This window comes from Anser cygnoides, chromosome W, assembly GCF_040182565.1.
Source record: "Anser cygnoides isolate HZ-2024a breed goose chromosome W, Taihu_goose_T2T_genome, whole genome shotgun sequence".
Classification (NCBI taxonomy): Eukaryota; Metazoa; Chordata; class Aves; order Anseriformes; family Anatidae; genus Anser; species Anser cygnoides.
The window spans coordinates 7,601,129-7,623,425 of NC_089911.1; the positions used below are offsets into that span (position 1 = coordinate 7,601,129).

General features: G+C 68.7%; 1 protein-coding gene and 1 long non-coding RNA gene across 2 annotated transcripts; one reads left to right on the plus strand and one right to left on the minus strand.

Annotated features, from left to right (window-relative positions):
* Positions 1 to 208: 208 nt before the first annotated feature.
* On the minus strand, positions 209 to 13,042 carry LOC136788579 (mediator of RNA polymerase II transcription subunit 25-like). Its single transcript, XM_066987141.1, is given in 15 exon segments — positions 209 to 382; positions 384 to 443; positions 1,882 to 1,989; positions 2,940 to 2,997; positions 3,081 to 3,166; positions 4,224 to 4,345; positions 5,810 to 5,866; positions 5,996 to 6,121; positions 7,862 to 8,018; positions 9,665 to 9,785; positions 9,873 to 10,026; positions 10,969 to 11,086; positions 11,694 to 11,739; positions 12,587 to 12,752; positions 12,862 to 13,042. Coding segments are annotated over 14 exon segments (1,512 nt in total). The 5' UTR covers positions 12,727 to 12,752; positions 12,862 to 13,042; the 3' UTR covers positions 209 to 223.
* Positions 13,043 to 16,991: 3,949 nt separating this feature from the next.
* LOC136788670 (uncharacterized) lies at positions 16,992 to 19,630 on the plus strand. Its single transcript, XR_010827303.1, has 4 exons — positions 16,992 to 17,164; positions 18,609 to 18,704; positions 18,815 to 18,900; positions 19,592 to 19,630. It is a non-coding gene; the product is annotated as an uncharacterized lncRNA (long non-coding RNA).
* The last annotated feature ends 2,667 nt before the right edge of the window (positions 19,631 to 22,297 follow it).

Here is a 22,297-nt window from a genome sequence, read left to right on the forward strand (position 1 = left end):
AAATTGGTAGGGGGCTGAAATATGGGGGGGGGGCAAAATATGGGGGGGTCCGAAATGGGGGGGGGGGCAAAATGGGGGGGTTCCCCAAAATATGGGGGTCCCTATGGGGTGGGGGCATCCCTTTAGGGCTGGGGGCGTCCCTATGGGTCTGGGGGCATCCCAGTGGGTCTGGGGGCGTCCCTGCGGGATTGGGGCCGCCCCTTTGGGGTCTGGGGGCGCCCCTTTAGGGCCGGGGGGGCCGGGGGCTGCTTACGGAGCGCTGCTGCTCCAGCTTGTGCTGCTGCACCTGCTTGTGGTTGGTGATGACCTGGCGGATGCCGTTGACGAAGCCGCCCTGGTCGTAGGGGATGAGCCCCATGAAGATTTTCTTCTTGGACGAGTGAGAGCAGCATCAGCACCCGCACCTCGCACGGCGCCGAGTGCGGGAAGTGCACGCAGCCCGCCTGGGGGGCAACGGGGGGTCAGGGGGGCATAGGGATATAGGGACGGGGGCATAGGGGTTATAGGGACATGGGGATATAGGGACAGGGGGTTATGGGGACAGGGGGATATGGGGACGGGGGGATATGAGATATGGGGATAGGGACAGGGACACGCAGCCTGCCTGGGGGGCACAGGGGGGTCAGGGGGCATAGGGATACAGGGACGGGGGGATATAGGGACAGGGGGATGTGGGGACACGGGGATATGGGGACAGGGGGATATGGGGACAGGGGGCATGGGGATATAGGGACGGGGGGATATGAGATATGGGGATAGGAACAGGGATGTGGGGACAGGGACACGCAGCCCGCCTGGGGGGGCAACGGGGGGGTCAGGGGGCGGGGACAGGGGGACAGGGATAGGGGGGCACGGGGTTATAGGGACACGGGGTTATAGGGACAGGGGGATATGGGGACGGGGGGATATGGGGTTATGGGGATAGGGACAGGGACACACAGCCCGCCTGGGGGCGCAAATGGGGGTCAGGGGGCGGGGACAGGGGGACAGGGGGTTGTGGGGTTATAGGGACAGGGGGCTATGGGGATATAGGGACACGGGGTTATGGGGACATGGGGATATGGGGACAGGGGGACAGGGGGTTATAGGGACATGGGGATATAGGGACAGGGGGTTATGGGGACAGGGGAACAGGGGGATATGGGGACAGGGACATGCAGCCCGCCTGGGGGGCACGGGGGTCAGGGGGGGCAGGGACAGGGAGACACGGGGATATAGGGACAGGGGCATGGGGGGTTATAGGGACACGGGGATATAGGGGCAGGGGGATACAGGGACAGGGGGACAGGGGGATATGAGATATGGCAATAGGGACAGGGACACGCAGCCCGCCTGGGGGGGGCAAAATGGGGGGGGGTCAGGGGGACACGGGGGGTCAGGGGGGGCAGGGGGACAGTGTGGGGACAGGGGGAGGTGGGGACAGGGGGATATGGGGTTATAGGGACATGGGGATATAGGGACAGGGGGATAGGGACAGGGCCACACAGCCCAGCTGGGGGGGGGCAAAATGGGGGGTCGGGGGTGAGGGGACAGGGGGACGGGGGGACATCAGGATATAGGGACACAGGGATATAGGGACAGGGATACGTAGGGACAGGGGGATAGGGACAGGGCCACGCAGCCCGCCGGGGGGGGGCATAAAATGGGGGGGGGTCGGGGGGGACAGCAGGGACACGGGGACAGCGTGGGGAGGGGGGCACGGGGGGTGATAGGGACGGGGGGATGTGGGGACGGGGGGACGGGGGACAGGGACGGGGCCACGCAGCCTTGGGGGGGCCATAAAGGGGGGTAGGGGGGCCATAAAGGGGGGGGGGCATGGGGGGGGCATGGGGGGGGCATGGGGGGGCATGGGGGGGCATGGGGGGGGCACGGGGGCCGTACGAAGCCGTTGCCCATGATGCGGTACAGCCCCTTCAGCGACTCCAGGTCCTTGTTGGTGAAGTGGAACTGCACCATGCGCGAGTTGCGGAACAGCGGGCCCAGCGTCGTCTGGGGGGGCACGGCGGGGGGGGTCGGCAACACGGCCCCCCCCCAACACACACACACACCCCCCGGCACCCAAACCCCCCCCCAGCGGGGGGAGCCCGGCCCCGAGAGCAGATGGGGCCCCCTGCAGCGAGGCTCTAAGGAGGAGGAGACCCCCCCCAAAAATAATTGCCCCCCAATTATGCCCCCCAAAATAATTGCCCCCCATTGTGCCCCCCCACCAAAAAATAATTGCCCCCCCAATGTGACCCCCCAAAATTGCCCCCCCAATTGTGCCCCCCCCAATTGTGCCCGTGCCCCCCCAACTGAGCCCCCAGACTGACCCCCCCAACCCGAAGACCCCCCGCTGACCCCCCCCAAATGTGACTTCCCCAGGCTGACCCCCCAACCAAGCCCCCCAAAGTCCCCCCAAACCGACCCCCCCACATTGCCCCCCAACTGACCCCCCAAACTGACCCCCCCATTGCCCCCCAACTGACCCCCCAAACTGACCCCCCCAAACTGACCCCCCCAAATTGCCCCCCACTGGCTCCCCCAAACCGACCCCCCAAACTGACCCCCCCAAACTGAAGCCCCCCAAATGACTCCCCCCAAAGCCCCCCAAAATGGAGCCCCCCAAACCGCCCCCCCCACTGCCCCCCCCAAACTGACCCCCCCCAAACTGACCCCCCAACATGAACTCCCCAACTGACCCCCCAATTGAGCCCCCCCCCCAATTGCCCCCCCAAACTTAAGCCCCCCAATGACCCCCCCAAAGCCCCCCCAAACCGAAGCCCCCCCAAATGCCCCCCACCCGACCTCCCCCAATCTGACCCCCCAAACCGCCCCCCAAAATAAAGTCCCCCCAACCGCCCCCCCAAATTGACCCCCCCATTGCCCCCCCCAACATAAGCCCCCCCCCCCATTGCCCCCCCCAATGTGTCCCCCCCCCCCAAAAATCGCCCCCCCCCCACCAGGAGCTGCTGGGGGATGAGCTGCATGATCAGCTTCTGCGGCCACTGGTCCGTTTTCCTGGGGGGGGGGACACACGTGGGGGGGGGGCGTTAGGGGCTGGGGGGTCCTGCCCCCCGTGCCCCCCCCGCGCCCCCCCTCACAGGTTCTCGCCCTGGTTGACGTAGACCTGGCAGGGCAGCGACCGCGTCAGCTTCGTGCTCGAGTCCACCGAGGCCGGCTTGGGCTTCTGGGGGGCACCGGGGGGGCACATGGGGGGGGGGCAGAGCCCCTCCTGTGCCCCCCCCCCCAGTTTTGTGTCTATCCCCCCCCCGGGGTGTTCCCGGCTTCCCATTGATGCCCCCAACCCGCATCGACCCCCCCCCCCATTAAATGCCCCCCCCCCCCCAAAAAAACCCCCCCGGGACCCCATCACGTCCCGCCCCCCCCCCTTTTTACTCTGGGACCCCCCCAGATCCCTACAACCCCCCCCCCTTTTAACCCCCCCAAATTCTCCTCCCACAATGGGACCCCCCCAAACCTGCCCCCCCCATGCCCCCCCCCCAGCCCCCCCCACCCCCTACAGACCCCCTCCAGCCCCCCGTGACCCCCCCAGAACGCCCTCAAGACCCCCCACAACCCCAAAGACCCCCCAGAACCCCCCCCCCAGCCCCTCGGGACCCCCCAGGACCCCCAAAGCCCCCCCAGGACCCCCCCACCTCCATAGACCCCCCCCCCCCCCCCCCCCCCCCACCACAGACCTCCCCCCCACCCCTCAAGGACCCCCCCGTAACCCCCCAGACCCCCCCATGACCCCCCATACCCCCATAGACCCCCCAGGACCCCCCAGGACCCCCAAGCCCCCCAGACCCCCCCAAGGCCCCACAGACCCCCCCAGGACCCCCCCGGCCCCCATAACCCCCCCAGGACCCCCCAAGCCCCCATAGACCCCCGGACCCCCCAGGACCCCATAGCCCCCCCCCAGGACCCCCCCCAGTACCCCCCCCAACCCCCCCCAGCACCCCCCGGACCCCATAGACCCCCCCGGACCCCTCTCAGGACCCCCACCCCCACAGACCCCCCGGACCCCCCAGGACCCCACAGCCCCCCCCCAGGACCCCCCCCCCAACCCCCCATACCCCCTAGGACCCCCCCAGAACCCCACAAACCCCCACTGACCCCCCAAAGCCCCCCCAAGACCCCCCCAAGCCCCCCAGACCCCCCCCCCAGCCCCCCTAGCCCCCCCCCCCCAGGACCCCCCCAGCCCCCCCCCAGCCCCCCCCCCCCCACCCCTGCCCCCCCCTCACCTCCTGCCACTCGAGCACCCCGCTCCAGGCCAGCACCTTGTTGCTCACCGACTGCTGGGGGGCGGCCCCCAGCGCGGGGGGCGGCGGCCGGGGGGGCCACGCTGCTGGGGGGCCCCGCTGGGCTGGTTTTTTGGGGGGGGGCAACGGGATTAATTTGGGGGGGGGGGGGGGGGCCAAAATCCCCCCCCCATGTCCATTTACAGCAGCAGGGACCCCCAGGCCCGATTTGGGGGGGGGCAACGGGTCTGACCCCCCCAAATACACTTGGGGGGGCCCAAAATTATTTTTATAGTTGGGGGTCCCCAAAACCCCCCCAACCCCCCCAAACCCCCCCCCAAAACCTCCCCAAAACCCCCCAACCCCCCCAAACCTCCCCAAAACCCCCCAACCCCCAAACCCCCTTAACCCCCCCCCCAGACCCACTAGCCCCCCCAACCCCCTGGGGGCGGGGACATCAGAGCCCCCCCCCCCAAATTTATATTGGGGGGGGGGCAGGAGGACACTCACCATGGGGGGCTCCGGGCTGGGCCGGGGGCTGCCCGGGCGGGGGCCAAGAGTCCGGCGGCGGCGCTGGGGGGGGCCCGGGCTGCGCGGGGGGGGGGCAGCTTGGGGGCCAGGGGGGGCGATGGGCTGGGGGGGGGCCTGGGTGAAGGGGGGCTGCAGGGGGGACTGGGGGGGCAGAAATGGGGGGGGGCAAAGGGGGGCAGGAAGGGGGGGCAGGAAGGGGGGCAGGAAGGGGGGCAGGAAGGGGGGGGCAGAAAAGGGGGGCAGAAAAGGGGGGGCAGAAGGGGGGCAGAAAGGGTGGGGGCAAAAAGATTAATTAATATGGGGGGCTTCAAATTGGGGGGTAAATTAAAAAGTGGGGGGGCACAGCAAGGGGGGCACCTGCACCGATATGGGGGGGGCACAAATACCTGGGGGGTCACAAGGAGTTGGGGGGGGTTGGGAATATTTTGGGGGGGTCACCAATATTTGGGGGGCACAAGGATTGGGGGGTTGCCAATATTGGGGGAGTCCACAAATGGGGGGGGGTCAAAAATAATTGGGGGGTCAGAAATAATTGGGGGGCTGCAAATGTTAGGAGAGCCCTTGAATATTGGGGGGGGGATAAATATTGGGGGGACAAATATGGGGGGTAATTTGGGGGGGGCACCCCAATAGTGCGGGATTACACAAATATGGGGGGCACAAAAATACGGGGGGGGCACAAAAATATTGGGGGGGTCACCAATATGGGGGGCGCATAGAGGTAGGGGGGCACCCCAATTATGGGGGGGCACACAAATATTGGGGGGGCACCAAGATGGGGGGGTGCATAGAGGTGGGGGGCACCCCAATTATGGGGGGGGGCCACCAATTATGGGGGGGCACACAAATGTTGGGGGGGCACCAATATGGGGGGCACCGCAATTATGGGGGGGGCACACAAATATGGGGGGGCACCCAAATACCGGGGGGTTACCTTTTCCCCCCAAACCAACCCCAACCCCCCTTTCCCCCCCGAACCCCCGTGGCCGTACCCTAAAGGGTCCGGGGGGTTTTTTTGGGTGCCCCCCCCCCGATTTTTGTGCCCCCCCCCCACTCACAGCGCTGGGCCAGGCTCTTCTGGTTCTTGGCCGCCTCCACGGCCGACTGCGCGGCGGCTTGGGCGGCGTTCAGCGAGCTGGGGGGGCACCTGCAACACGGGGGGTCACGGGGGCAGCCCCCGGACCCCCCCATTGGAAATGTGCCCCCCACCCCCCTGTTTGTTTTTTTTGGGGGGGGGGTGTTACCTGGTAGGGCTGCGGGTTGGGCTGCGGGGGGCGGGGGCAGCGGGGGGGCGGCGGCGGCGGCGGGGGGGCAGCTGGGGGGGGGGCGGCGGCTGCTTGGGGGGAGGGCGCTGGGGCCGGCGGCGCTGCCTGCGGGGGGGGGGGGCACAAAATTATGGGGGGGGGGGTTAAATAGGGTTTCAGCCCCCCCCCGTGTCCCCAATGCCCCCGAAATGACCCCAAAACCCCCCCGAATGACCCCAAAGCCCCCCAAAAGACCCCAAACCCCCCAATGACCCCACCCCCCAATGACCCCGAACCCCCCAGTGACCCCAAACCCCCTCCCAATGACCCAACCCCCCAATGACCCCAATCCCCCCCAACGACCCCAAAGCCCCCCCCAATGACCCCAAACCCCCCCAATGACCCCAAAGCCCCCCCAATGACCCCAACGCCCCCCCCATGACCCCAAAGCCCCCCATAACCCCCCAACACCCCCGTACGACCCCAAGTTCCCTCCCAGTGACCCCCAATTCCCCCCATGCAACCCCAAATCCCTCCCCCCTTACCCCAAATCCCCTCCCATGACCCCTACGACACCCCCTATGACCCCGAACCCCCCAAATGACCCCAAAACCCCCCAATGACCCCAATACCCCCCCAATGACCCCAAATCCCCCGAAACGACCCCAAATCCCCCCGAAACGCCCCCAAATCCCCCAATCTCGTACCGGGCAGGGCGATGCCGCGCAGCAGCACCATGTGCCGCGGGTCCTGCCCCAACGCCCCCTGTATCACCCCAATACCTCCCGATATCCGGCCTCTATGACCCCAATACCCCCCTGTATCCCCCAGTGACCCCATAGGACTCCAAATCCCCCCGAAATGACCCCAAATCCCCCAAAATGACCCCAAACCCCGTACCGGGCAGGGCGATGCCGCGCAGCAGCACCATGTGCCGCGGGTCCTGCCCCAACGCCCCCTGTATCACCCCAATACCCCCTGTATCCCCCTGTATGACCCCAATACCCCCCAAATGACCCCAAATCCCCCTAAAATGACCCCAAATCCCCCAAAATGACCCCAAATCCCCCGAAACGCCCCCAACCCCGTACCGGGCAGGGCGATGCCGCGCAGCAGCACCATGTGCCGCGGGTCCTGCCCCAACGCCCCCGGTATCACCCCAACGCCCCCGATATCCCCCTGTATGACCCCAATACCCCCTGGATCCCCCCCAGTGACCCCATAGGACCCCAAATCCCCCCGAAACGACCCCAAATCCCCCCGAAACGCCCCCAAATCCCCCGCAGTGACCCCATACCGGGCAGGGCGATGCCGCGCAGCAGCACCATGTGCCGCGGGTCCTGCCCCAACGCCCCTGTATCACCCCAATACCCCCTGTATCCCCCTGTATGACCCCAATACCCCCCAAATGACCCCAAATCCCCCTAAAATGACCCCAAATCCCCCCAAAATGACCCCAAATCCCCCGAAACGCCCCCAACCCCGTACCGGGCAGGGCGATGCCGCGCAGCAGCACCATGTGCCGCGGGTCCTGCCCCAACGCCCCCGGTATCACCCCAATACCCCCCCCAATGACCCCAATACCCCCCTGTATCCCCCAGTGACCCCATAGGACCCCAAATCCCCCTGAAATGACCCCAAATCCCCCAAACCGGCCCCGTACCGGGCAGGGCGATGCCGCGCAGCAGCACCATGTGCCGCGGGTCCTGCCCCAATGCCCCCGGTATCACCCCAATACCCCCCCCCAATGACCCCAATACCCCCTGTATCCCCCTGTATGACCCCAATACCCCCCAGTGACCCCACAGGACCCCAAATCCCCCCGAAATGACCCCAAATCCCCCGAAACGCCCCCAAACCCCGTACCGGGCAGGGCGATGCCGCGCAGCAGCACCATGTGCCGCGGGTCCTGCCCGCACTCCTTGGGCTGCGGCTCCATGGCCCCGGCCGGCGGCGCCTTCTCGCACAGCGCCCGCAGCGCCGGCAGCTTGCGGGGCGCCACCACCGAGAAGTGGATCCCCCGCTGGGGGGGGGGGGGCGTCAGGGACCCCCCCCAACGGGTAGGGACCCCCGAGTCGGGGACCCCAATATCGGGGGCCCCCGTTACAAATCCCAATCTTTGGGACCCAAACGTTAAAAACCCCAAAATTACAGACCCCGATGTAAAAAAACCCAAAATTAGGACCCCCCAAGCACCCCAATATTTAAAAACCCCGCATTAAGGCCCCCCCCCATTTTGGGGACCCCCCAATAGGACCCCGATATGAGGAGCACCCCAGGAACCCCAATATTAGGGAGCCCCCCCATAGGACCCTGATATTGGGGACCCCCCCCATGGCACCCTAATAATGGGACCCCCCCAATGGGACCCCGATATTGGGGACCCCCCTTAGGACCCCAATACCAGGGACCCCCCCAAACCCCCATATTGGGGACCCCCATGGAACCCTAATAATGGGACCCCCCAATGGGACCCTGATATTGGGGACCCCCCCCTTAGGACCCCAATACCAGGGACCTCCCCCCCCCCAAACCCCCATATTGGGGACCCCCCCATGGGACCCCGATATCGGGGAGCCCCCCGGGACCCCCATATTGGAAACACCCCCATAAGCCCCCCCCCCACTTCAAAGCCCCCCCCCCAATTTTTAAAGCCCCCCCATTTTGTGACCCCTCCCCTATTCCCCGCCCCACCCCCACCCCCATTTCGGGGTCACCCTCCCCATTCCTGAGGCCCCCTCCCCATTTTTAAGCCCCCCCCACTTTAAGACCCCCCACTTTCTAAGGACCCCCCAAGGGCCCCCCCATTTTATTTCTCCCCCTATTTCCCCCCCTTTCCCCTCACCCCACCATTTCCCCTCCCAATCTTCCCCCGCCCCTTTTCACCCCCCCAATTTTTTTAACCCCCCCAATTTCTTTAAAGCTCCCCCAACTTTTTAAAGCCCCCCAATTTTTTTTACCCCCCTTTTTTTCCCCCACCCCACCCTTTCCCCTCACCCCATTTCCCCTCCCAATCTTCCCCCCAAACCTTTTCACCCCCCCCCCGAATTTTTTGAAAGCCCCCCAATTTTTTAAAGCCCCCCGAATTTTTTGAAAGCCCCCCCATTTTTTTTACCCCCCAATTTTTTTTTAACCCCCCCAACTTTTATCCCCCTCCACCTTTCCCCCCACCCCACCCTTTCCCCTCCCAATCTTCCCCCCAAACCTTTTCACCCCCTGAATTTTTTGAAAGCCCCCCAATTTTTTAAAGCCCCCCAAATTTTTTGAAAGCCCCCCCCCATTTTTTTTTACCCCCCCAATTTTTTTTTAACCCCCCCAACTTTTATCCCCCCCACCCCACCCTTTCCCCTCCCAATCTTCCCCCCAACCTTTTCACCCCAACTTTTCTAAAGCCCCCCCAATTTTTTAAAGCCCCCCAAATTTTTTGAAAGCCCCCCCATTTTTTTACCCCCCCAATTTTTTTTAACCCCCCCAACTTTTATCCCCCCTCCCTTTCCCCCCACCCCCCTATTTCCCCTCCCACCCTTCCCCTCCCACCCCCCCCCTTTCCCCTCCCACCCTTCCCCCCCCACCCTTTTCCCCCCCCCGCCTTTTCGAAACCCCCCCAATTTTTATTTTTTTTTTACCCCCCCGTTAATCCCCCCCCCGAATTTGGGGCCCCCCCCCCACCTCCCCGATGCGCTGCACCAGGCTCTCGGTGCTGCACCCCGAGTACGTGGTGCTCTCGACGGCCGGCAGCAGGTAGGGGGGCGAGTTGCAGATGAGGACGCACACCTTGTGGGTCTGCCCGCTGCGGGGGGGGGGCACACGCACGGTTTTGGGGCGGGGGGGGCTTCATGCCCCCCCCCCCCCCCAAAAAACCAATAACCCCCCTTACATTTGCTCCCGCATCTTCTTGAAGTCGTCGAAGAGCTGCAGGGCGGTGCTGAGCCCCTCGGCGATCAGGCTGCAGCTCTCGCCGCCCCCACGAACCTGCCATGTGGGGGGGGGGGGGGGGCACGGAAAGGGGTTAGGGACCCCCCGCCGCACCCCTAAAATAATTGGGGGGGGAGGAGAGCGGCCCCCCGACCCCAAATCCCCCCCCCGTTGGCACATCCCAGAGCCCCCTTTTGGGGTTTCCAACGACCCCCAACACCCCCAGGCCCCCCCCCCGGTGTCCCCACGGGGATCCCCGGTGCCCCCCCCCCACCCCAAAACCACCCTACAGAGCTCCCCAAGGCTCCCCCACCCCAAAAACTGCCCCCCTAGGGATCCCCACGGTGCCTCTCACCCCAAATCAACCCCCATAGGATCCTTATGGTGCCCCCCGCCCCAAAACAACCCCCATAGGGATTCCCATGGTGCCCCCCACCCCAAATCAACCCCCATAGGACCCTCGGGGTGCCCCCCACCCCAAAACCACCCCCCTAGGGCTCACTGCGATGCCCCCCTCCCCCATGAGGGTTCCCCAAGGCTCCCCCCACCCCAAAACCACCCCCATAGGACCCTTGGGGTGCCCCCCCACCCCAAAACCACCCCCATGGGGATCCCCACGGTGCCCCTCACCCCCAAACCAACCCCCATAGCATCCTTATGGCGCCCCCCACCCCAAAACCACCCCCGAAAGCCCTCCCCAAGGCTCCCCCACCCCAAAACCACCCCCATAGGGCCCCCTAAGATGCCCCCCACCCCAAAACCACCCCCGTAGGACCCTTGGGGTGCCCCCCACCCCAAAACCACCCCCGAAAGCCCTCCCCACGTCTCCCCCCACCCCAAAACCACCCCCATGGGGATCCCCACGGTGCTCCCCACCCCAAAACAACCCCCATAGGATCCTTATGGTGCCCCCCGCCCCAAAACCGCCCCCAAAAGCCCTCCCCAAGGCTCCCCCGCCCCAAAACCACCCCCATAGGGACCCTTAAGACTCCCCCTCCCCCCACGGGGGATCCCCGGGGCGCCCCCCCCACCCCCCCGTGCCCCCCCTCACTGGATGCCGTCGAGCCAGGTGAGGAACTCGTGGGCGCTGCTGGTGGGCGCCTGGCACTGCACGTAGGACTCGGGGGCGCAGTCCACGGTGTTGAACACCACCAGGCTGTACTGCGTGCCGCCGAACTGGGCGCCATGGCAACGCCGCCCGTCACCACGGCAACCGCGCGCGTCGCCACGGCAACCGCGCCGCCGCCGGAAGCCGGGAGCCGTTGCCGCGGCGACGCGTCCCCGTTGCCGTGGCGACGGCCGCCCTTACTTACGGCGGGACCCGAAGGGGAGCGCCGTCGCCATGGCGACCGGGGACGCCGCCGAGGTGGGGAGGGGTGGAGCCGTTGCCACGGCAACCGCGACGCGTCGCCGTGACAACGCGGCCCGCCCCTCAAGTTCTAAGGGCACGTGGTCGCGTCGCCGTAGCAACGGGGCGGGGCCGCGCGGGGGCTCCGCCCACCTCTTCCAGCGCGCGGTCGCCGTGGCGACGGGGGCGTGGCGCGGAATGCCCCGCCCCCCTGCTCGGCGTTGCCGTGGTAACGGCCCCTCCCCTTCCTTGCGTTGCCCTGGTAACGGCCCTTCCCGGCCCGGCGTTGCCCCGGTAACGGCCCCTCCCCTCCCCGCGTTGCCCAGGTAACGCCCCCTCCCCCTCCCCGCTCGGCGTTGCCCAGGTAACGGCCCCTCCCCTCCCCTCCCCGCTCAGCCCCCGCCCCCCCGAAGCCCCCCCCGGACCCCGACTCACGTCGCCCCCAAAGTCGGTCTCGGCCGGCGGGCCCCCATTGAAGTACCTGGGGGGAGAGGGGGGCGTCGGGGGGGGGGGGGCGGGGATTTTGGGGGCACTGGGGGGATTTGGGGGAGTTTGGGGGGGCTTTGGGGGAGTTTGGGGGGATTTGGGGGGTTTGGGGGTTGTGGGGGTGGATCTGAGGGGTTTGGGGGGATTTGGGGGCTCAGGAGGGGGCTGGGGGAGGCTGGGAGGAATGTGGGGGCTTGGAGGGGATCTGGGGGAGTCGAGAGGGTTTGGGGGGGATTTGGGGGAGTTTCAGGGGGGATCGGGGAGGTTAGGAGGGGGTGTGGGGGTTTCACGAGGGGCTTGGGGAGATATTTGGGGGATCTAAGAGGAGTTTTGGGGGGATTTGAGAGGAGTTTGGGGGGGATTTGGGGGATTTGGAGGAGTTTAGGATGGGCTTGAGAGAGTTTGGGGAGGATGTGGGGAGGTTGGGGGGGGGGGGGGATTTGGGGGCGTTTGGGGGGTGTAGGAGGGGGGTTAGGGGAGGGATTGGGGGATATTTGGGGGATTTAAGAGGAGTTTGGGGGGCATTTAGGGGATCGGTGGTGGTTGGAAGGGAACCGGGGGGGGGGGGTCAGGGTGGTTTCGGGGGGATTTTGGGGTGAGGCGGGCGTTTTGAGGTGCTTTGGGGGGTTTAGGAGGGGTTTGGGGGGGGGGGGTTAGGAAGCGGCGGGGCCGTTGGGATGGGATTTGAGGAGGAGGAATTCGGGGGGGCTCCGAGGAGATTTGGGGGTGGGGGTGGGGGGGAATGGGGGGCGTTTTGGGGGGGATTCGGGGGTTCGAGGGGTGCGGGGGGGGGGACGTTGAGGGCAATTTGGTTTTTTTTGGGGGGGGGGGGGGTCACTCACTCGATGGCGGGCAGCAGGTAGTGCTTGCGCAGCGCCTCGAAGTAGGGCCCGAGGTTGGCGGTGCCCTCGATGACGAACACCACGTCCGCCACCATGGCGCCGGGGGGCGGCGCGGCCGGCTCCGGGCCCGGCACCACCATGGCCCCCTCCGCCGCGGGGGAGGGGCCTGAGGGCGGGGGGCGGGGTCAGCGCGCGGAACGCCCCCTCCCCCCAAGCCCCTCCCCCCCCCTTTTTCCCCTCCCCCCCCGGTTTTCCCCTCCTCCCCCGGCCCGCACCGCTCCGGCCGCCGCCGCCTCGCCGCCGCCGCCGCCGCTGCCCCGGAAGTGCTCCCTGGCGCGCGCCGGAAGCGGAAAGGAGGTGGGAGGGGGAGGACACGCCCACTTCCGGCCCCCGCCGTCGCCTTGGCAACGGGGCGCGCTTCCGGCCGGCTCCGCGCGGGGCGGCGGCGGCGGCGGGAAAGTGAGCGGGGAGGGAGGGGGGGAGCGGGGGGCGGGGCCTGGGGAAAGGGGCGGGGCTTGGGGGAGGGGGCGGGGCCGCGAGGGGCGGGGGCTGAGGGGGAGGCCTGTTGGTGCTGTATTAAAGGGGGCGTGGCCTAAGGGTTAGGGCGGGGCTTGGGGGCGGGGCTTGGGGGTGGTGGGGGAAGGGGCGTGGCCTGGGCCTGGGCGGGGCCTGTAGGGTGGGGATGGAGGGGGCGGGGCCTAAAGAGGGCGTGGCCTAAATGGGGTGGGGCCATGACAAAAGGGGCGGGGCTTGGGGGTGCCAAGGGGGCGGGGCTTGAATGTGAGGGGCTTTGGTGTGGTGGGGGCGGGGCCTAGAGGGTGTGGTCAGGGTGGGCGTGGCCATAAGGGGGCGTGGCCATAAGGGGGCGTGGCCAGGAGGGGGCGTGGCCAGAAGGGGGCGTGGTCTGCACGGGCTCTCCCTATACAGGGGGCGGCCATGAAAGGAGGGGGCGGGGCTTAACCCAAACGGGGGGCGTGTCCTAGGTGCGGTGGGCGTGGCCTCACCCGGAAGTGGGCGTGGCCTCACCCGGAAGTGGGCGTGGCCTCACCCGGAAGGGGCGTGTCCATGCCGGAGGGCGGGGCCGTGGCCCTGCTCTGCCTGGCGGCCGGCTCGGGGCTGCCGCTCTTCTGCCGCCCGCCCCGCCCGCAGGTGGGAGGCCCCGCCCCCTTCCCCCTTTAGCCCCGCCCCCCACCGGGGGGGCTAAGCCCCGCCCCCTGACGCTGGCCCCGCCCCCCCCCCCAGGTGCCGTTCCCGGTGGCGGGGGCCCTGCACGCGGCGCTGCTCTACGGGGCCGGGGCCGGCGTGGGCCTGCGGGGGGCGGGGAGCCGCAGCGGCTGCCTGGCCTGGAGGGGCTTCCACCGCAGGTGGGCGGGGCCTGGGGGGCGGGGCCTAAGGGGGCGGGGCTTGAGGGGGCGGGGCTTTAATGGGCGGTGCTTGATGGGGGTAAAGGGGGCGGGGCTTTAATGGGCGGGGCTTGAGGGGGCGGGGCTCAATGGCAGGGCGTAAGGGGGCGGGGCCAAACGGGGGCGTGTTAAAAGGGGCGGGGCTTAAAGGGGCGGGGCTTAAAGGGGCTTAAGGGGGCGGGGCCAAGCGGGGATGGGCTAAAGGGGCGGGGCTTAAAGGGGGCGGGGCCTAAAGGGGGCGAGTCCTTAAATGGGAGGGTCTTTGGGGGCAAGGGGTGGGGCTTAAGGGGGCGGGGTTAAAGGGGGAGGGGCTTAAAGGGGGCGTGGCCACGGGGAGGGATCGGATTGGGGGTCACCGCCAGGGGGCGTGGCCTGTGCCGGGGGCGTGGCCTGTGTTGGGGGGCGTGGCCTGTGCCGGGGGCGTGTCCCCATCCGGCCCCGCCCCCAGCGTGACGCTGATCGCGCTGAGCTCCGAGCCCGGGGCCTGCGAGCGCCGCCTGGGGCAGCTGCTGGAGCGCGCCTTCGGCACCATGGTGAGCACCAGTACGGCCCAGTAGGGACCAGTACGGCCCAGTGGGGACCAGTAGGAACCAGTGGGGACCAGTAGGGACCATTAGAGTCCAGCATAAAGCAATTGGGACCAACGTAAACTGGGATAAATCAGTTGAAAGTGGCGTAACGCGGCCATAACCAGTATAAACCAGGGCAGTAGGCACCAGTATAAACCAGTACAGACCAGTATGGCATGCTACAGAGCACCACCGACCAGTACAAGCCAATACAAACCAGTATGAAATAACAAAAAGTAGTATAGAGCAGTTACAACTACCATAAACCATACCAGTATAAACCAGTATAAGACATTAAAAACCAGTATAAACCAGTAAGATTTAATAAGAGCGTGTATAAACCAGTAGAAACCAGTATAGACCAGTATGATCTGGGGCACCCCCCCCAAACAGCCGCCCCAGGTCACCGCCCCCAGTACAGCCCAGTGCTCCCAGTTGGAGCCAGCCGCCCAGTACAGCCCAGTCCCTCCCAGTTACCCCCCAGTCCCTCCCAGTCCTCCCAGTTTGTGATCCCCATCGCTCCCAGTGCCCCCAGCCCCGCTCCCAGTGCTCCCAGTTGGTCCCAGTGCCCCCAGCCCCCCCACTTCCTCCCCAGTCCCCCCAGCCCCCTCCCAGTCCCCCCAGTTCCCCCCAGTCCCCCCCAGCCCCCTCCCAGTCCCCCCAGTTCCCCCCAGTCCCCCCAGTCGCCGTTCCCAGTACACCCCCCAGCCCCCTCCCAGTGCTCCCAGTGCCCCCCCCGCGCAGGTGCTGGTGCTGGGACTGGACGAACTGGTGCCCGTGCGCAACCCGGAGCGGCTCAAGAGGGAGCTGCGGGTACGAGGGGGGGGTACTGGGAGGGACTGGGGGAACTGGGGAGGGGACTGGGGGGGAGGCTGGGGGCACTGGGAGGGTATTGGGGGGGTACTAGGGGAACTGGGGGGCACTGGGGGACTGGGGAGAGGCAACTGGGGGGGACTGGGAGGGTATTGGGGGGTACTGGGGGAACTGGGGGGACTGGGAGGGTACTGGGGGGACTGGGAGGGTATTGGGGGGTACTGGGGGAACTGGAGGGACTGGGGAGGGTACGGGGAGGGTACCGGGGGGTACTGGGGGCACTGGGAGGGTATTGGGGGCACTGGGGAGGGCACCGGGGGGAACTGGGAGTACTGGGGGGACTGGGGACACTGGGGGGGTACTGGGAGCACTGGGGGTTACTGGGAGCACTGGGGGGGTTACTGGGGGGTTACTGGGAGCACTGGGGGGTTACTGGGAGCACTGGGGGTTACTGGGAGCACTGGGGGGTTACTGGGGGTTACTGGGAGCACTGGGGGGGTTACTGGGAGCACTGGGGGGGCTCCATAGCCCCCCCCCCCAGCGCTGTTTCCCCCTCCTGGACTCGCTGCTGGCCCCCGCCCAGAGCCTGGGGGGAACCTGCCCGGCCCCCCGGGGCCCCCCGCGACGAGCTGCAGGTGGGGGGGGCACGGAAAGGGGGGGGGGGCGAAAATGGGGGGGGGGCGAAAATGGGGGGGGGGGGGCCGAAAATGGGGGTCCCAGTGAAATGGGGGGGTCCTAAAAATTGGGGGGGGGGTCTCTGTGTATGGGGGGGGCACAAATGGGGGGCAATAAATTGGGGGGGTCCCTGGGGGTTCCCAGCACTGGGGGGTCCCAACGAACTGGGGGGTCCCAGTGATTTGGGGGGGGGCTCTGATAACAGGGGGGGTCCCGGGGGGGGTCCCATTGGGGGCAGCAGCAAATTGGGGGGGGTCCCAATGAGCTGGGGGGGGGGGGGGGGGGTCCCACTGAATTGGGGGGGTCCAATTGAATTGGGGGGGTCCCAATGAGCTGGGGGGGGGCGGGGGGGTCCCACATATTTGGGGGGGTCCCGGGGGGTCCCATTGAATTGGGGGGTCCCAGTGAATGGGGGGTCTCAGAAATGGGGGGGTCCCGGGGGTTGGGGGTCCGGGGGGGTCCCAATGAATTGGGGGTCCCAATGAGCTGGGGGGGTCCCACATATTTGGGGGGTCCCGGGGGGGTCCCAATGAGCTGGGGGTCCCAACGAAGGGGGGGGGGGCTCTGATCATGGGGGGGGGGTCCCGGGGGGGTCCCATTGAATTGGGGGATCCCAGTGAACGGGGGGGGCTCTCAGAAATGGGGGGGTCCCGGGGGTTGGGGGGTCCCGGGGGGTCCCAATGAATTGGGGGGGGTCCCAATGAGCTGGGGGGCGGGGGGGTCCCACATATTTGGGGGGTCCCGGGGGGGTCCCAATGAGCTGGGGGGTCCCAACGAAGGGGGGGGGCTCTGATCATGGGGGGGTCCCGGGGGTCCCATTGAATTGGGGGTCCCAGTGAATGGGGGGGTCCCAGTGAATGGGGGGTCTCAGAAATGGGGGTCCCGGGGGTTGGGGGTCCCGGGGGGGTCCCAACGCCCCCCCCCCCAGGAGCGGCTGCAGCGCCGCGGCGGCGGCGGGCTCGGGGCCGTGCTGCCTGCACGGGGGGGCCGGGCGCTGCTGGCGACCCCCGTGGCGGGCGCTGCCCCCCCCGACGCCGCCCTCCTGGGGGGCTCCTGGCCGCCGGCCCCCCGGCGCCGCCCGCGACCTGCCCGTCTTCCTGCCCCACGGCAGCCCCACGGTGAGCCCCCGTAACTGCCCCCCGTAACTGCCCCCCGTAACTGCCCCCCCCGTAACTGCCCCCCGTAACTGCCCCCCGTAACTGCCCCCCGTAACTGCCCCCCCGTAACTGCCCCCCCCGTAACTGCCCCCCGTAACTGCCCCCCGTAACTGCCCCCCGTAACTGCCCCCCGTAACTGCCCCCCGTAACTGCCCCCGTAACTGCCCCCCCGTAACTGCCCCCCGTAACTGCCCCCCGTAACTGCCCCCCCGTAACTGCCCCCGTGGCTGCCCCCCATAACTGCCCCCCCGCCCCATAACTGCCCCCCGTAACTGCCCCCCCGTAACTGCCCCCCCCGTAACTGCCCCCCGTAACTGCCCCCCCGTAACTGCCCCCCCGTAACTGCCCCCCATAACTGCCCCCGTAACTGCCCCCCCGCCCCCCCCCCCGTAACTGCCCCCCGTAACTGCCCCCCGTAACTGCCCCCCCGTAACTGCCCCCCCCCAACTGCCCCCCCGTAACTGCCCCCCCCCCATAACTGCCCCCCGTAACTGCCCCCCCATAACTGCCCCCGTAACTGCCCCCCCCGTAACTGCCCCCCCGTAACTGCCCCCCCCGTAACTGCCCCCCGTAACTGCCCCCCCGTAACTGCCCCCCTGCCCCATAACTGCCCCCCCGTAACTGCCCCCCCCACAACTGCCCCCCCGTAACTGCCCCCCCATAACTGCCCCCCGTAACTGCCCCCCCGGTGAGCTGCCCCCCCGTAACTGCCCCCCCTGCCCCATAACTGCCCCCCCAGCCCCATAACTGCCCCCCCAGCCCCACAAGTGCCCCCCAGCCCCACAAGTGCCCCCCGCCCCATAAGTGCCCCCCGCCCCATAAGTGCCCCCCCAGCCCCGTAACTGCCCCCCAGCCCCACAAGTGCCCCCCGATCGCCCCCTGCCCCCAGTTGCCCCCCAGCCCCCAGTTGCCCCCGTGACCCCCTAATTGCCCCCCAGCTCCCCCCACGTCCCCCACACCCCCACACCCCCCCCCACCCCCCACCCTCCCCAGTTGCCCCCAGCCCCCCAATTGCCCCCATGACCCCCCAATTGCCCCCCAGCCCCCCAGCCCCCAATTACCCCCCACCCCCCATAGTTGCCCCCCCAGCTGCCCCCGTGACCCCCCAGCTGCCCCCCCACCCCCCAATTGCCCCCCAACCCCCCCATTCCCCAATTGCCCCCAGCCCCCCGTGCCCCCCGTGCCCCCCACACACCCCCAGCCCCCCAATTGCCCCCCACCCCCCATAGTTGCCCCCCAGCCCCCACGTCCCCCACACCCCCCAGCCCTCAATTGCCCCCCAACCCCCCAAGTGCCCCCCATATCCCCCCACCCCCAATTGCCCCCAGCCCCCCGTTCCCCCAGCCACCCCCCACCCCCCAGTTGCCCCCCCCCAGCTGCCCCCGTGCCCCCCGTGCCCCCCCAGGTCCCGCTGCGGCTCCTGGTGCTGCCGCTGGTGCCGGGGGTGGCGGCGCTGCTGCTCTGCGGCCCCCGGCCCTCGCTGCTCAGCGCGGCCACGCAGGTGAGGGGGGGGCACGGGGAGGGGGGGGGCACCGGGGGGTACGGGGGGTACGGGGGGCAGCCCCCTCCCCGTTTTGCCCCCCCCCCCCACTTTGCTGCCCCCCCCCCCAGCTCGTGCCCCAGTTCTGGAGCCCGGTCCTGGAGCAGCTGCGGGGCTGCGCCCGGCCCCCCCGCCCGCTGCCCCCCGGCATCCTGGCGTGAGCGGGGCTGGGACCCCCATGGGGGGGCTGGGGGGGGGGGGTCAGGGACCCGCATGGGGGGGCTGGGGGGGGCTGGGACCCACATATGTGGGGCTGGGGGTGGGAGGGGGCTGGGACCCCCATGGGGGGGCTGGGGGGCGGGGGGTCAGGGACCCACATGGGGGGGCTGGGGGGGGGGCGGGGGTCAGGGACCCACATGTGGGGGGCTGGGGGGGCTGGGACCCATGGATGTGGGGCTGGGGGGGGGTCATGGGCCCTATGTGTGGGGCTGGGGGGGCTGGGACCCACATGTGTGGGGCTGGGGGGGTGGGGGGGGCTGGGACCCACATCTGTGGGGCTGGGGGCTGGGACCCATGGATGTGGGGCTGGGGGGGTCAGGGACCCACAGTGGGGGGCTGGGGGGGGTGGGAGGGGCTGAGACCCACAGCTGGGGGCTGGGGGGGGCTGGGACCCATGGATGTGGGGCTGGGGGGTGGGACCCCCATGTGTGGGGCTGGGGGCTGGGACCCATATCTGTGGGGTTGGGGGGGCTGGGACCCCCATGTGTGGGGCTGGGGGGGGTCCTGAACACTATGTGTGGGGCTGGACCCACATATGTAGGGCGGGGGGGGGCATAGGTGTGGGGCTGGGGGGGCAGGACCCCCATGTGTGGGGCTGGCCCCATAAGTGTGGGGCTGCCCCCCCCCAGGTACCTGCTCATCGACCGCCAGCAGCAGAGCACCCAGAGCGGCGTCGTCCCGGGGGGCGCAGGGTGCGTGCCCCCACCCCTGCCCCCCAAGTGCCCCCCAACTGCCCCCCTGCCCCCAAGTGCCCCCCTCTGACCCCCCGTGCCCCCCCCAGACTCGTCGCTGCCCCCCGGCGCCGTGGGGCCGCCCTGCGCCGCCTGCACGCGCTGCTGGGGCCCTGCTACTTCCCCGAGGACGAGGGGGCGCGGGTAAGGGGGCACTTGGGGGCTGGGGGGCACTTGGGGGCTGGGGGGGCACTTGGGGGCTGGGGGGCTGGGGGGGGCTGGGGGGCACTTGGGGGGCAGCTGGGGGGGGCTGGGGGCTCCCCTGTGGGGCTGGGGGCTTCACTTGGGGGGCTGAGGGCTTCACTTATGGGGCTGGGGGTTCATCTATGGGGCTGGGGGATCACCTGTGGGGCAGCTGTGGGGCTGGGGGCTTCACTTGGGGGGCTGGGGGCTCACCTCTGAGGGAAGCTGTGGGGCTGGGGGCTCCCCTGTGGGGCTGGGGGCTTCGCTTATGGGGCTGGGGGCTTCACTTGTGGGGCTGGGGGCATCATTTATGGGTCTGGGGGCTCACTTGTGGGGCAGCTGTGGGGCTGGGGGCTTCGCTTATGGGGCTGGGGGGTTTCACCTGTGGGTCTGGGGCTTCACTTATGGGGCTGGGGGCTCACTTATGGGGCTGGGGGCCCACTTATGGGTCCAGGGGCTCACTTGTGGGTCTGGTGGTTCACTTATGGGTCTGGGGATTCACTTATGGGGCTGGGGGCCCACTTATGGGGCTGGGGGCTCACTTATGGGTCCGCTGGTTCACTTACGGGTCTCGGTGGGGCTTCACTTGTGGGTCTGGGGGCCCACTTGTGGGTCCGGAGGCCCACTTATGGGTCTGGGCGCCCCGTGCCCCCCAGGCCCCCCCCCGGCCCGGCTGTGCTACGCGGCGCTGCCCTCGCTGACGGCCGTGGCCCTGCTGAGCCCCCCCGGCTGCTGCTGCTGCTGCTGCCCCCGGGGCCCCCGGAGCCGCCTGCGGGCCTGGCCTGGGGGCGCTGCGGGCGCTGGGGGGCCCTGACGGGGCCGGGGGGGGCAAAAAAACCCCAAAGGGACCCAATAAAGGGCTGGGAGCGGCCTCGGGACGTGTGGGGACGTGGGGAGATGGGGGTGGGATGGGGGGTGGGATGTGGGGCGAGGGGTCAGCTGTGGGGCGCTGTGGGGCAGGGCTATGGGGTAAGGGGTCGGCTATGGGGTGCTGTGGGGCGCTGTGGGGCACTGTGGGGAGATGTGGGGCAGGGCTATGGGCTAAGGGGGCGGCTACGGGGCGCTGTGGGGCAGGATGTGGGGCAAGGGGTTGGCTATAGGGCACTGTGGGGAGATGTGGGGCAGGGCTATGGGGTAAGGGGTCGGCTGTGGGGCGCTGTGGGGTGGGATGTGGGACAAGGGATCGGCTGTGGGGTGCTGTGGGGAGAAGTGGGGCAGGATGTGGGGCAAGGGGTCGGCTGTGGGGCACTGTGGGGCAGGGCTATGGGGTAAGGGGTCAGCTATGGGGCGCTGTGGGGCGGGATGTGGGGCACTGTGGGGAGATGTGGGGCAGGTTATGGGGCAGTGGGCGGGTTATGGGGTCCTGTGGGGCGGGATGTGGGGCATGGCTATGGGGTGAGGGGTCAGCTGTGGGGCGGGATGTGGGGCGCTGTGGGGCAGGGCTATGGGGTAAGGGGTCCGCTGTGGGGCGGGATGTGGGGAGATGTGGGGCAGGTTATGGGGCAGTGGGCGGGTTATGGGGCGCTGTGGGGTGGGCTATGGGGCGCTGTGGGGCAGGCCATGGGGCGCCATGGGGCGAGTTGCGGGGCGCGGCGCCCCCTTTATTCACACACACGGTGCAGCCCCGAGCCCCCAAAACGGAGCTTTTTTCCCCAAATAAGTCCCCCTCAGCCCCCCCTCCCCCCAGCGTCCCCAAAATCGCCGGGTTTCTCCCCAAAATCCTCCCCCCCCCCGGCCGAGGCCCTCCTCACCCTCAGGACACGGCCGCCGCGCTCCCACCATTGGCCGCCGCCGCCGCCACTCAGCGCCGCGCCGCGCTCCCATTGGGCGCGGCCTCCTCGGCACCGCCCCCGTCGCCTGGCAACGGGTCGTGAGCCCGCCGCGCTTCCGCTCTGAGGGGGCTCCGCACCCCATTGGTCGGCCGGGCCGTCACTCATGAGAGATCCCGCCCCCGCTTCCTATTGGACGAAGCGTTCCCGCCCTTTCCCACTCTTCTTTCTGATTGGCTGCGCGCACTGCCAGCCGGGGCAGGGTCCCGCCAACCGGCGCCGCTCCCTCTGCCGGAGGTGGGCGGGGCCAGCGCTGGCTTCGCGCTCGCTGATTGGAGCCCGCGGGCGCAGGGGGCGTGGCCTGTGCGTGGGGCTGGGCTCTTAAAGGGGCCGCCGGCAAAAAGCGGCCGCTCCCAGTGCTCCCAGTACGGGGGCATCGGTACTGGTGAAGGGGGGCAGCCGGACTGGTCTGGGAGCGTCCATACTGGTTTGGGAGCGTCCATTCTGGTTTGGGACCCCCATACTGGTCTGGAGACACCTGTACTGGTTTGGGGACCCCCATACTGGTTTGAGGACACCCGTACTGGTCTGGGGCCGCCCCTACCGGTTAATGACCCCCCATACTGGTTTGGGGCCACCCATACTGGTTCAG